Here is a 13,270-nt window from a genome sequence, read left to right on the forward strand (position 1 = left end):
GTCATAAAAGAAATGACTGACCAATACATATAAATGTTTGTGTATGCATATCTACACACACACCAAAGAGAGAAACTTCTCCGTGGCAAAAAACAGAAACAAAAACCAGACTATACCACAGATCAAAAGACAAATAACAACCTAGAGACAATATCTGTAATTCATATCACAGACAAAAAGCTAAGCTCCTCAATTTAGAAAGCTCTTTCAGTAAATGAGGAGACCAAAACGCCACCAGAAAAAAAAAAATGGCAAAGGACATTAACAAACAGTCAATGAAAAAAGAAATAAGGTGGCACTTACATATGTGAAAAGACAGACAAATGCAAAATAAAAGTACATAAGGGAACTATTTCTTGCAAATCCAACTGACAAAAACCTAGAGTTTGATACCTCTAGTGGCAAAGGTATAAGGAAACAGGTAGCCTCATGCACTGATGCAAAACGTTTACAGCCTCTATGGAGGGCAATCTGGCAACACCCATCAAAATTACAAATACATTTGCCCTTGATCCATGATTTTCACTTCCTGGAATCTATCTTGAAGATACATCTACATACATATGAAATGATGTTCTGAAATGGCAAATAATTAAATACACCCTAGTACACATCTAAAAGGGACTACTGAAATATAACTCCTCAATGACATATCCTCACAACGGTAGAAGTAGCTGAAAATAATGAGGAAACTATGTACGGATCTGGAAAGATCTAGGGATCCTTGGAGGAAGGCTGATTCCGGGTACAGGACAGGAAATATAAGAGAAGCCTGGAACATCCTGCTGTGCCAGAATGCAAGAAAGCTATCAAAGACTAATGAATTATCAATAGGACATTGTGATTTTCAACATTAAAATTCCATCTAATGCAAAAGGAATAACAGATAAAAATACCAGTTGGTAATCCCTAGTGAAATAAATGATTCTGGTAACAAGATCAATGAATGGAATATTAGTAACTGAAAAGTTGATTGGGAAATTTACAACGGAGAGATGGGGTCTATTGATCTCTGAACCTATTGACCAATCTTAGTATCACTAAAATTGAGACCACTAGATACTGTGTGCCTCCTAGTATGATAAAATAGGGAAGCACTTATGAAGTATTTTGAACCAGAACTGAATCAAGCTTCTAGGGCCAATTTTCATTTTCAGGACATACAGGGGATAGAGGAACAAGGTAATGACATCACAAGAAAACAAAAGAAAAATACAGATTTTTGGATATTCTACAGGAGAAGGGACAGAGCTTCTGCAACGAGTTGATGGCATAAAAAAATGAAAAACAAAACAAAACAAGAGGAAAGGAAATAGGACTACTACATTTAAAAAAGGCATAATAGCCAAATGTGACTGTGTGGATCTTGTTTAGATGCTGATTAGAATCACCTAACTATAAAAGGACATGTTTGAGACAATCAGGGAAATCTGACTATGGACAGGGTATTAGAGGCTACGAATAATGATTATTTTAAATTTTCTTGCACACGATAATGGCATTGTGACTGTGTAAGAAAACATCTGTATTTTTAGAGGTAATTACTGAAATAGTAGGGATAAAATAATGTGCTATGTCTGGATTTGATTTAAAGATACTACAATAGAGGAAGAAATGTAGATACTTTAAGCAAAGGTAGAAAAATCCTGACAATCTGGATAATTGCTACATAGGTGGCAGTTTATCATACTATTCTCTGTACTTTTATATATGCTCAAAAGTATTTATAAATAAACACCTAAAAATGAGAATGCAATTAACACCACATTAAGCATCAGCAGGAGGCATAATGCCTGGGGTCACCATGATCAGTAGACTTCTCCTCCTTTAAAACACGTATTTCATAATGAAATACTGACTTAGAGTTAAAAGAACAAAAGTGAATTATAACAGAATTACTCAGACGATCATGTCAAGGCTTTTATATTTGCTTTCACGTGCTTACTTCATGTTTAATAGCATTCCAGGGCAAGTTCTGTGTGAAGGCTTTCAAAATGAAATGTAATAAAAATAGATTTTTCCAGTTCGTCTTAATGTATGTACAAATATTACTTCAAGACAGTACAATTATATATAAAATGTACATATGTATCTATCTATCTACACACACACAGGCCATATACAAATCACCTACTCAATACAGAATATGGTTTTAGTTCCCTTACCATCAATATTAAGCATCATTTTCCACATGGCAGGCCGAACAGACTGATGGAATCCGAACCATACTTCCCTGCCCCCTCCTAGAGGGTGGTCATATCCTTCTGGAGCTGAGAAAAAGGAACGCCCCACAGGTGTATATCTACAAAAATTAAAATGGCATGTTCAATCCTTTCCTTCTCATGCATGTACTTAAATTTGCAGAACAGGTGAGTCTAGAGCACATAAACTTAATTTATCATAATGACGCTTATCATTATGAATATACGAAACTAAACATTTTTCCAATTTGTGAAAGCTAAAAGCAGTATTCTGAATGAGAACAAAAACATCAACATCCTTCACTGAAATTTTCTATTACTAAAACTAATCTTAGTTTGAATAAAAATAAATTTTATTTAAAATGCTTTCTTAAAAAGATTTTTAAAAATTAACAGTTCTAACCTTAGAAAACACTAAAGAGTAAATAATTATTGATCAAAAAGCTATTTCTATAAATGTGTTTGCAAGACAATGTTTTTCTTCAAAAAGACACATTGATCCTATATATATATACATACATAGATACACCACAGATACACACAATACATATGTGAGGTGCTAGTGTGATTAAGAGTAGCAATTTCAACACAATTTGATACCATTGCATAAACAATGAAATTACCTCTAAACAAGATGATTTAACTACAGGAATATATCTGAAAATATATCATTACTCAAGATTTATACCTCCTAAGGGAAAGCGTTAGACATTTTTATAAAAAGTATACGTTAAAATAGCTAATGATGTGCATTTACTTTCAAAAGTCAGACTATTTCTGTAACTTACTTCTATCAATGAGTGTGTATACATGCTATTCATCAACTGAAATAATCAAAATGTACAACATCTGGGGCTGGCCCCGTGGCTGAGTGGTTAAGTTCGCGCGCTCTGCTTCATTGGCCCAGGGTTTCCCCGGTTTGGATCCTGGACACGGATATGGCACTGCTCATCAGGCCATGCTGAGGCGGGCGTCCCACATGCCACAACTAGAAGGACCTACAACTAGAATATACAACTATGTACCGGGGGCTTTGGAGAGAAAAAGGAAAAATAAAAATCTTAAAAAAATAAAAAGTACAACATCTGAAAGTTAACCAAAGGAAGCCTGCACAATTCACTCTTGGGAAGAAAGCCTTCACACTTAAAATCTAAAGAGGGAAAAAAGCCAGAAGCACCCACTTCATGGAGGGCAGATGTCGTAGCACCACATCAACGGCATGGACAGGATTAGTGCTGATTGGCTTGTCTAACTCCAGTGGCTCAGGCAAGGTCCGTCCTGTCAGTACTTCATGTAGTAGGTGCCAACTCACCCGAGACACAAATTTGATTGACACCTTGAAAGGTCGATCTTTTCCACCTTCCCCAGGTAAAGTAACATCTAAATCTACCTGTTGATGGGAAAAGAGTCAACCGATAAAAGTTGAAAAAGATAAAAACAACTATTTTTAAGTTTAACATAAAAATATTTAAGAGAAAACACGGCAAACATAAAAAATCAATCTCAATGTTGAGTCAATAGACTAAAATTTAAATGTTATTTATTCCAGCATTATATGTCACTGTAAAGTACTGGAAACTACCTAAAGGCCCAAACATTTAGGCAGCTATAAAAAAAGAATGAGAAAGATCTCTTAGAACTACAATGGAATAATTTCCAAGCTATACTGTTAAGTGAAAAAACCAAAGTACAGAAGATTACAAATAGTATACCATCTTTTGTGTGAGAGAGAAGGGGAAAATGGGAAACTATTCCTACATCTGCTTATTTTTACAAAAAGAAACATAGGAAGAATTAACCAGGAACAAAGAAATTAGGTATTGTCAAAGGATGCAAAAGGAACAGACTGGAAGAAATAAAGGAAGGATAAACAACTCTAAGTATATTTTTCAGTATGGTTTTGACTTTTGGAAGCATGTTAAAGTTCTATATATTAAAAAATTAAAGACAACAAGGATGGAGGGAAAAACTAAAACCGAATGTAGACAAAGTTAAATGAACCAAATGCATTTCAAATAAATAACATAACCACACTGAAAAAAGAAAACAAGAAAGAAAACACTGGCACGTACCTCTTGAACAGAGTATGCTCACCACACTCTCAGTTGGGGTGTGGAGGAGGGGTAGGTGGGGAAGAACTGCATATACAAAATAAAACCTTAAACTCTTATGAGTAGGTTTGTTTTCTGTAGTGGTATAGTGTAGTAATTCAGAACTATTTTACATGTACTGTAGAACTGAACAAATGAGTATAAAAGTGGTGATGTTTTGGGGAGCCAGGGGTTTAAAGAAGAAAAATACAAATATGCAGTGTGGGGAGTACAGGAAGAATCCTATAGGGATAGACTGGACCTAGAAGAATCAGTTTGAACTCATGATTTCCAATATACATATTGTATACTGCATACAATAAGTTGTACTTGCAGGATACATGTTACTACATGAGATGTAATATTTACTGTCTGTTTTGTTTCTTTATTTACTTATTTATATATTTATATTTCCTACCTCCATCCATTGAAAACGCTTACAAGTACACAGTACTTATAAGTAATAAGTAACGGTACCCCAGTAGCAATGAGCACATCCAGTACCCAAATTTTGGTTTCTAAATTGCATCCCCCAACTAAAAGAAACCAGTGCTCCTTTGAGAAATGACCAGTTGCAGGGATGCAGCGGAGAAAATATAAGATGAACATCTTGTGCCAGAAAGTAAGGAAGCACTCAAAAAAAAAAAGTGTGTCATGTCAAAAGGACATAGGAATCAGCTTAAAGGGGCTCCCATTGGCGAAAACTAGGACAATTTGGGCAGTCAAATAAAGACAGGTAAACAGGTGAGAAGAAAATGTTCTCCCTTACAATAGACTATCAACTAACAAATGTAGAAGGAATGGCAGAATTAGAAAATCAGTATTACTACAGAGTAATAATCCTTCCACGCAAGAATCATCAATTACTAAAAAAAGTCTAATGAGAAATAGGATCCTTAAAAGTATCTCCCATATCAAAATTAAAAACTTCTGTACATCAAAAGAGACAATCAACAAAGTGAAACTGCAACCTACAGAATGTGAGAAAACACTCACAAATCACACATCTGATAAAAATATATAAAGAATTTCTAAAACTCAGCAACAAAAACCAAACACCCAATTAAAAAAATGGGCAAAGGACTAGAATACCATTTCTCTAAGGAAAATATACAAATGGCCCATAAGCACATGAAAAGATGCTCAACATCACTAATCATTAGGGAAATACACCTCAAAACCACAATAAAATATTACCTCATACCAACTAGAATGGCAACTATCAAAAAAACAGAAAAGAACAAGCATAGGTGAGGGTGTGGAGAATGTGGAACCCTTGTACACTGTTGGTGGGAATATAAAAATGGTGTAGTCGCTGTTGAAAACAGTATGGTGGTTTCTCAAAACATTAAAAACAGAATTACCATTTATATGACCCAGCAACTCCACTTCTGGGTATATACACAAAAGAACTGAAAGCAGGGATGAGAACAGATATTTGTACACCCATGTTCATTGCAGCATTATTTGCAATAGTGAAAAGGTGCCCATCAACAAATGAACGGCTAAAGAAAATGTGGTATATACATACAATGGAATATTATTCAGTCTTAAAAAGGAAGGAAACTTTGACACATGCAACAGCATGGATGAATCTTGAGGTCATTATGCTAAGTGAAATAAGCCAGTCACAAAAGGACAAATACTGCATAATTCCACTTACAAGGGGTCCCCAGAGTACACCCATGTTCCTAGAAGCATATATTCACAATAGCTAAAACATGGAAGCAATCCAAGTGTCCATCAACAAATGAACGGATAAGCAAAATGTAGTGTATATATACAATGGAATATTATTCAGCTGTAAAAAGGGAGGAAATTCTGACACCTGACAACATGGATGAACCTTGAGGATATTATGCTAAGTGAAATAAGCCAGTCACAAAAAGACAAATACAGTATGATTCCACTTATATGAGGTACTGAGAGTAGCCAAATTCATAGAGACAGAAAGGAGAATGGTGGCTGCCAGGGGCTGAGGGGAGGTGAGAATGGGGAATTAGTGTTTAATGGGTACAGAGTTTCAGTTTATAAGACAAAACAAGTTACAGATGGATGGTGGTGATGGTTGTGAATATATTAAATGCCACTGAACTGTACTCGAAAAATAACTCAGATGGTAAATTTTATCTTGTGTATTTTACCACAATTAAAAAAAATTCTGGAGACGGCCTAGTGGCGAAGCGGTTAAGTTCACATTCCGCTTTGGTGGCCCGGGGTTCGCTGGTTCGGATCCTGGGTGCAGACATGGCACCGCTTGGCAAGCCATACTGTGGCAGGCATCCCACATATAAAGTAGAGGAAGATGGGCATGGATGTTAGCTCAGGGCCAGTCTTCTTCAGCAAAAAGAGGAGGACTGGCAGCAGATATTAGCTCAGGGCTAATCTTCCTCAAAAAACAAAAAAACCAACGCTTAAAATAAAAAAAATTATCTCTCCCCAAGAGCAAAGAACAACTTTACAGAAGAAACGCAGCAGATACCAACTTAACTAAGTGATCAAAGTTAACATCACCATTAATGGAACAAATACATATTACATGCCTCCTGATATGATGTACTGACAAGGAAAGAACATTTTTGTAACATTCCTGCCAAAAATGCTTAATCAGAATCTAATCAAGAGGAAGCACCAGACAAACCTAGACTGAGGGACATTCTACAAAATAACTTCCCTGTAATCTTCAACCATGTTCATGTCATAAAAGAAAAAAAATGGCTTGAGAATTGTTCCAGAACAAATAAGACTAAAAAGACATGATATCTAACTATAATAACAAACCAGGACTGAATTCTGTACTAATGGGAAAAAAATGCTAAAGGACATCACTGGAACAAATGACAAAATTGGAATATGGGTTGTTGATTAGACAAAAGTATCATATCAATGTAAAACATAGTAAAGTTGATAACTGTATCATGGTTTTTGCACTTCTTAGAAAACACACATTAAAGGGCATTATGTATGCAATCTGCTCTTGAATGGTTCAGGAAAAAATAAGTACGTGTATCTCTATATACAGCTCTATCTATAAATATAAAGAGAGATCAAGAGAATGAATGATAAAACGTGGCAAACATTAAGAACACACACTGGTGAATCCAGATGATGGGTATACGTGAGTCCTTTGCACAATTCTCACAACTTTTCTGTACGTCAGGAATTATTTCAAAATAAAAAGTTTAAAAAGATAAACAATGCACACTTACATAAATATGAACTGTAATAAAATTAAATGGTAATAAATTCATTTAAAAGGAGACATTGCAAACATATAGCTTTCCAATAAAGGAATGCATATCTTACCCCAGTAGTTGCCACAGGAAGTGGATTGGCTGTGTAAAGGCTTCTTTTTCCATCATAAACTGGTCTTCGGTCCCCAAATATAGTTACTTTAAAATGCTGAACCATTGAGTCAACTACCTCCCTGAAAAAGGGAAAAAGTACATTCACATAATCCTACGCAAGATGAAATACAAACATTTTAACTAAAGAAATTTCTTATATTATTTAAAGCTGTCAAAATTCTAAAAGACAATCACACAAGATAAAGATTTTGCTTTCAGGACCATGGCTTAGGATACCAGAAAGTTTGATTTCTGGCAAGAGACGATATTAATTTCACAAAACACAGAGAAGAATGAATCCAGTGAATTACTTAATCATTCTGGACCAAGTTGACCTGCAAAATATTATCCTTAGAAACATCCCAAATCCCTTTCACCATCTCTAAGCACTGCCTGACACATTCACCTCTCTCTCTCAAAGAGTTTGATGCTCTTTCCTCTATGCTCAAATAGTACCTATTACATCTATTAGAATACTTACTCCGTTTTTTCTAATTATTATATACTTAACTTCTACTAGATTCTGAGGTTCTTGAGTGCAATAAACACACTTATACCTTATACTCTACCATCCTTCTACCTCCTTACCCCATCTTTACAATAATATCAAGCCAGTAAGGATATTTTGAAATGTCCATTTTTACCCAGCAAACATTTTTATCCTGTATACTTACATGGAAACATATTCAATACTTATATGTTTTTTAAAAATTACAGTCTATAGAGAAAATAATACCAAATATCCACAGGTCAATATTTATTTTTGTACATACATTATTTCTAAAAGCAGAGGAAAGATATTATGATGAGAGTATACTCACATAATGCTGGCATAATTTACAATACATTTCAAAGAATGAAAAATAAATTCTTGCCCAGTCAAGTGGGTAAATGGGAGGGAAAGGAGATAAAAAAAATATTTTCTGGAACAAAATAATTAAGCTGACTTGATACCCAGAGGAATTTTCTACATGCTCAAAGTTTCTATTTTTCCTCCTCTTTAATTTTATTTTGCTGAAACTATTTAAATCAAGATCAAGTCTTTCCTAGAGTAAATTTTACAACGAAGTTTTGATTCACTGATCAGCTTTTGGGTACCAAACAAATTTCAAAGATTTTCTGCCATTTTAAGTTTTCTTTTGTGACAATTATCAATTCCAGTTTCCTAGGTGAAATTTTACAGACCTAATTTGTCAGGACGTTTTGAATATTTTGTCACTTTTTACTCAATAGTAAATTGGTGTAATTTTAAGCTTACTAATCCTGACAACTCAATCAAAACCACTCTTAAGGGTCAAAATGGTAGAGGAGACTGAAATAGTAGGGCCAAAACGTCTTAGGGATAAAAAATGTTCTGCTTTGATGGCTAGCACACAGTATATTCTTAAGCAATGTTCGAACAGTGGATAATCTACCTCAATGAACTGCTAGAACCTCCAGTGGAACATATCTAAAGCTGAATTCAACATATCTCCCCCAAGTCAAATCTGGTTATCCTCCTGTTTACTACTCCTATTTAATTATCGGTGTCACCATCTTCCCATGTACCCAGATTCAAAACCTGCCTCATGTCTTCATTCAAGTAGTTGTTGACTCCTCCACCTCTCTGCAGTACTTCTTACATCAGTCCTTTACTTTCCATTCCCAATTACTACCACCCTAAATTAAAACTTCATGTCCTAGTACCTGGGTACTATTTTAAGCTTCTCATCCTTTATGCCTTTAATTTTTTCTTCTCCAACCCGACTTACACACCACTGCCAAACGAGTCCCCAGCCCTCACTTTTATTCCCCAGGTACAAAAGGTTAAGTTAATCAAATTCCTCAGTTCACGGCGCATTATCTTCATTCATCTGTATAAGACCCCTCTTCTAACTAATTGATTTCTTTCCTTCCATGTTCATTTCCTATCCCCATTTCCCTTACCAGTAAGTTATTTCTTCTAATGTGTTTGATGAGCATCCATTTGTTTGTATACATTCCTACCTTTACCCTCTGTACTAGGTTTTTCAAATCTATTCACATTGTGGTGGGACACTTAGTTCATTGTTCCTGATGCAAAGTACTCTACATGTTGCCTATCCAATCCCCAGCAATATAGGCTCAGAGTATTTTTAACTGTCAGCCACCCAAAACAATGCTGCCATGCAATAGCTGCTTCTATGTCCCCTTACGAACTTGTGTGAGAATTAACTTCCGGTTATACATCCAGGAATAGAACTGTTAAGTCCTAGTGAATTTTACCAACTAAATGATGAAGAACTGCCAAATTGCTCTCCAGAATGGCTGCACTAATCTACACTCCTGGAGGTTCCTACTTCCGTCCACCCCAAACAAGATTTGGCATTATCTAGCTTTGCTTTCTAATTTTTGCTAGCCTAGTGGGTAAAACTAAAAGCTTGTTTTAATTTAGATTTCTCTTATTACTAATGAATTTGAGCATCCTTTCATGTGTCTGTGTTTCTTCTTTCGTGAATTCCCTGTTTCTCTTGCTCATTTTTCTATTGGGGTCCCAGTCTTGTTGAATTGAGGGAGTTTCTTGATATTCTAGATATTAATTCATTAACAGGTTTAGTTATTGCAAATATCTTCCCATAAAATGTTATCTGCCTGTAAACAATGTCCATGTATTTGTTGAACTGAAATCTTTAATGTTGTATCATCAAATTAATCATTTTTTACCTAACGGTTTCATGCTTTTGAGGTTTTAAGAAATACTTTCCCAATACTAAGTCACAAAGATGTATTATGTTTTATTAACTTAATAATTTTGTCTATATCATTTTATTTGTTATTTACATATTTATTATTAATTATTTTAATCTATATTTATTTTATATCTTATTTTGGTCATTGATCCCTGAGGTTCTTCGTTATAAACAGTGCTCTGTAAGGACTCAATTTTACTTTTTCCCATATAGTGAGTCAGTTTTCCCAGACCATCTACTAAACAGTCTATACTTAACTAATAAATTTATAATGTCATCTTTATCTTATTAAGTTCTCACATACACATGGATCTGGCTCTGAGTTCTCTATACTGTCCACTCAGTGGTCTATTTGTTTGTTCTTAGACCAGTATCATGTTTTAATGATTACTAGAGTGTTTTATTAAGTTATAATGTGGGGCAGGGCAAGATCCTTTTCTTTTTCTAAGCTGACTTGGACATTTGTGGAAATTTTTATTCAGAATAAACTTCTAAAGTCCTTCCCCCTCCAAAACAAACCTATCAATACCGTAAGCAAAAGAAACAATATCTAGTGCCCTACATATCACATACAGTAACTAATCAAAAAACATCCATTGGTTAAGAAACTCTCAAATAATACATACTTGGGAGACATGGCTAGTACGCTAAAAACAAATCACTGTGTTAAAAGCTGACAAACTACATAAATGAACTCAAGGAAGAGAAAACATAAAAAGGGCAATTGTAAAATCTAAATGATTATGTTTGAAAAGTTCAACTGCAATAAAAACAAATTAGAGAATCTGAACTGACCCACTGCTCTTGTGGAAAGGAGCTTTAAGGTGACTATAAGTCCAGAATGAGCTAAAAGTGTGATACAGCTTCCTCAAAATTAAAGAACTCAGGTTGCATATATTTAAGTACCCAATATAAGGGAGGCAACCATTATCATATATTACTACACAGGTCATTTCACATTCTGAAGTACTCTTTCAACTTGGAAAAATTTAAGACCCTAAAAAATGAAACACAACCAGTAGAAGGTAATCCTGATGGAAACTCATATAATATGTGTAAAAATAAATCAAAGTAAGGACTTTTAGTTTGGAATAGGAAAGACTCAAAGGAAATTATAGAAGTCTTTGCCTATTTTGATGGACTGTCATGTGAAAAACTGAGTAGAAAATCTGTCTTGTATGGGAGGATAGAACTAGGACAAATAGTTGGAAAAATATAAGGAGCTAGATTTTGGAAGAAAAATTTCCAACATTTTATAACCACAAGAGTTATTCACAAGTGGATAACGCTATCTTGTAAAGTACGTAAGTTCATCCTTGCTAGAACTGTTCAAAGAACACTTATGTCAGGGAAGATACCAACCAGAAAATTGAAATGAATAAACTCTGTAATCCCTTCTATCAGTAAAATTTAATTAAGAGAATACCAAATAATGAAACACTGCAGATTTTATCACAGCATCAGATATAAAAACTCCTTTATGAATAATTACATTAAACATTGATTTGAACTTAAGGCTTCAGAGCCTTAACAGGATGGGGTTAGAATTTCATAGACACTGGACAATTTTAACATTAAACTATCTAATTTTTTGTAGATTGGCCCTGAGTTCACATCTGTTGCCAATCTTCCTCTTTTTTCCCTTTCTCCCCACTGTGCCACTACATAGCTGCATACTTCTAGTTGTAGGTCACCTGCTTCTTCTATGTGGGACACCGCCACAGCATGGCTTGATGAGCAGTGCCAGGTCCATGCCCAGGATCTGAACCTGTGAACTCCGGGCAGCGGAAGCAGAGCACAACTTACCACTTGGTCACTGGGCCGGCCCCCTGAAACTACTTTTAAGTTCAGAACTGTTAAAACCTATGCTTCAGAGGGAATCAGCTTTTATGAGGACCATCATTTATTATCATCTCTCTTCACTTTAACCTCTCGCTAATATGATGTAATTAATTGATGAATTTTAATGAGACTTTAGTATGCAAGTTAACAAAATGACAAATCCAGCAACTGTAAATTTTCATTTCTTATCTCAAAAGATACTGTGGCAAAGAGCCGTTTATTAGAATGTTCATCAGGCAGGCATGTGGAAATAGAGAAAAAACTCTCTAAAATAGTACTTTATGTAGTCAGCTATAGCAGCAAAGGTGCTCATTGTATTATGAAGAAAGTTTGAATTGGGAAACTGCGAATTTGAGAAACCTTTAAAATATGCTGAAACATAACTATTGGAGAAGAAATAAGTAGACGTAAGTTTTTAGTCCTACTCTGACACTAAGTAGTTAATGAAAGTTACTTGGCCCCTCTGACCTTAGTTCATTCATCAATAAAAGTGGGATAACAGTCTCAGGGCTGTTACAGGGATCAAATGGGATATTAGTGAAAGCATTTTTGGGGGAAAAAAAGTAAGTACGTTTGATACTATTTTTACATAAAAAATTAAGCATAATTGTCTCAAAAATATACTTCAAGAATTATATTAAAGTATTAAAGTCTTCCAAATAACAGATATATCACAATGCATTAGCATCAAATATAATAAACTAACACAAAAAATGAATTCTGGTAATTAACAGAAACTGAACTGAATTTTCTCTATATCGTAGTTGTGGAACACTAGTCTTTTATTACAACAATGGGAGGGATCCTTTGATCTTTTGTTCAAACGTAGAAATTTTAGCACAATATTAAGTGTATAGTGTTAAGCCAGCTTCTTAGCTTATGAAACAAAGTAAAATGACGATAACCAAAATACATTAAATACTTTAACTTCTAAAGCAGTACTTAGGAAAGCAATTTGGGAAGAAAATCTGAGTAAATGATAATTTCTAACCAATCTTTAGTGGCTTCCTTTTACTAATAACCTTAGTCTGAGGAGGAAAGAATTCTTGCAGAGTATAATATGGTGCATTTTTGTAGAACCT

General features: G+C 34.7%; 1 protein-coding gene across 2 annotated transcripts in view; it reads right to left on the reverse strand.

The window, feature by feature from the left end:
* Positions 1 to 13,270, reverse strand: part of LOC124239335 (protein argonaute-3) — a 105,233-nt gene that overhangs the window by 61,290 nt on the left and 30,673 nt on the right. For both annotated transcript variants that reach the window (XM_046661057.1, XM_046661058.1), the window contains exons 3-5: positions 7,598 to 7,718; positions 3,383 to 3,591; positions 2,166 to 2,302 (exon numbers count right to left, since the gene is read on the reverse strand). In XM_046661057.1, the coding sequence (XP_046517013.1) occupies positions 2,166 to 2,302; positions 3,383 to 3,591; positions 7,598 to 7,718 (467 nt within the window). The remainder of the gene's footprint in view (positions 1 to 2,165; positions 2,303 to 3,382; positions 3,592 to 7,597; positions 7,719 to 13,270) is intronic.

This window comes from Equus quagga, chromosome 5 (assembly GCF_021613505.1).
Source record: "Equus quagga isolate Etosha38 chromosome 5, UCLA_HA_Equagga_1.0, whole genome shotgun sequence".
NCBI classification, from domain to species: domain Eukaryota; kingdom Metazoa; phylum Chordata; class Mammalia; order Perissodactyla; family Equidae; genus Equus; species Equus quagga.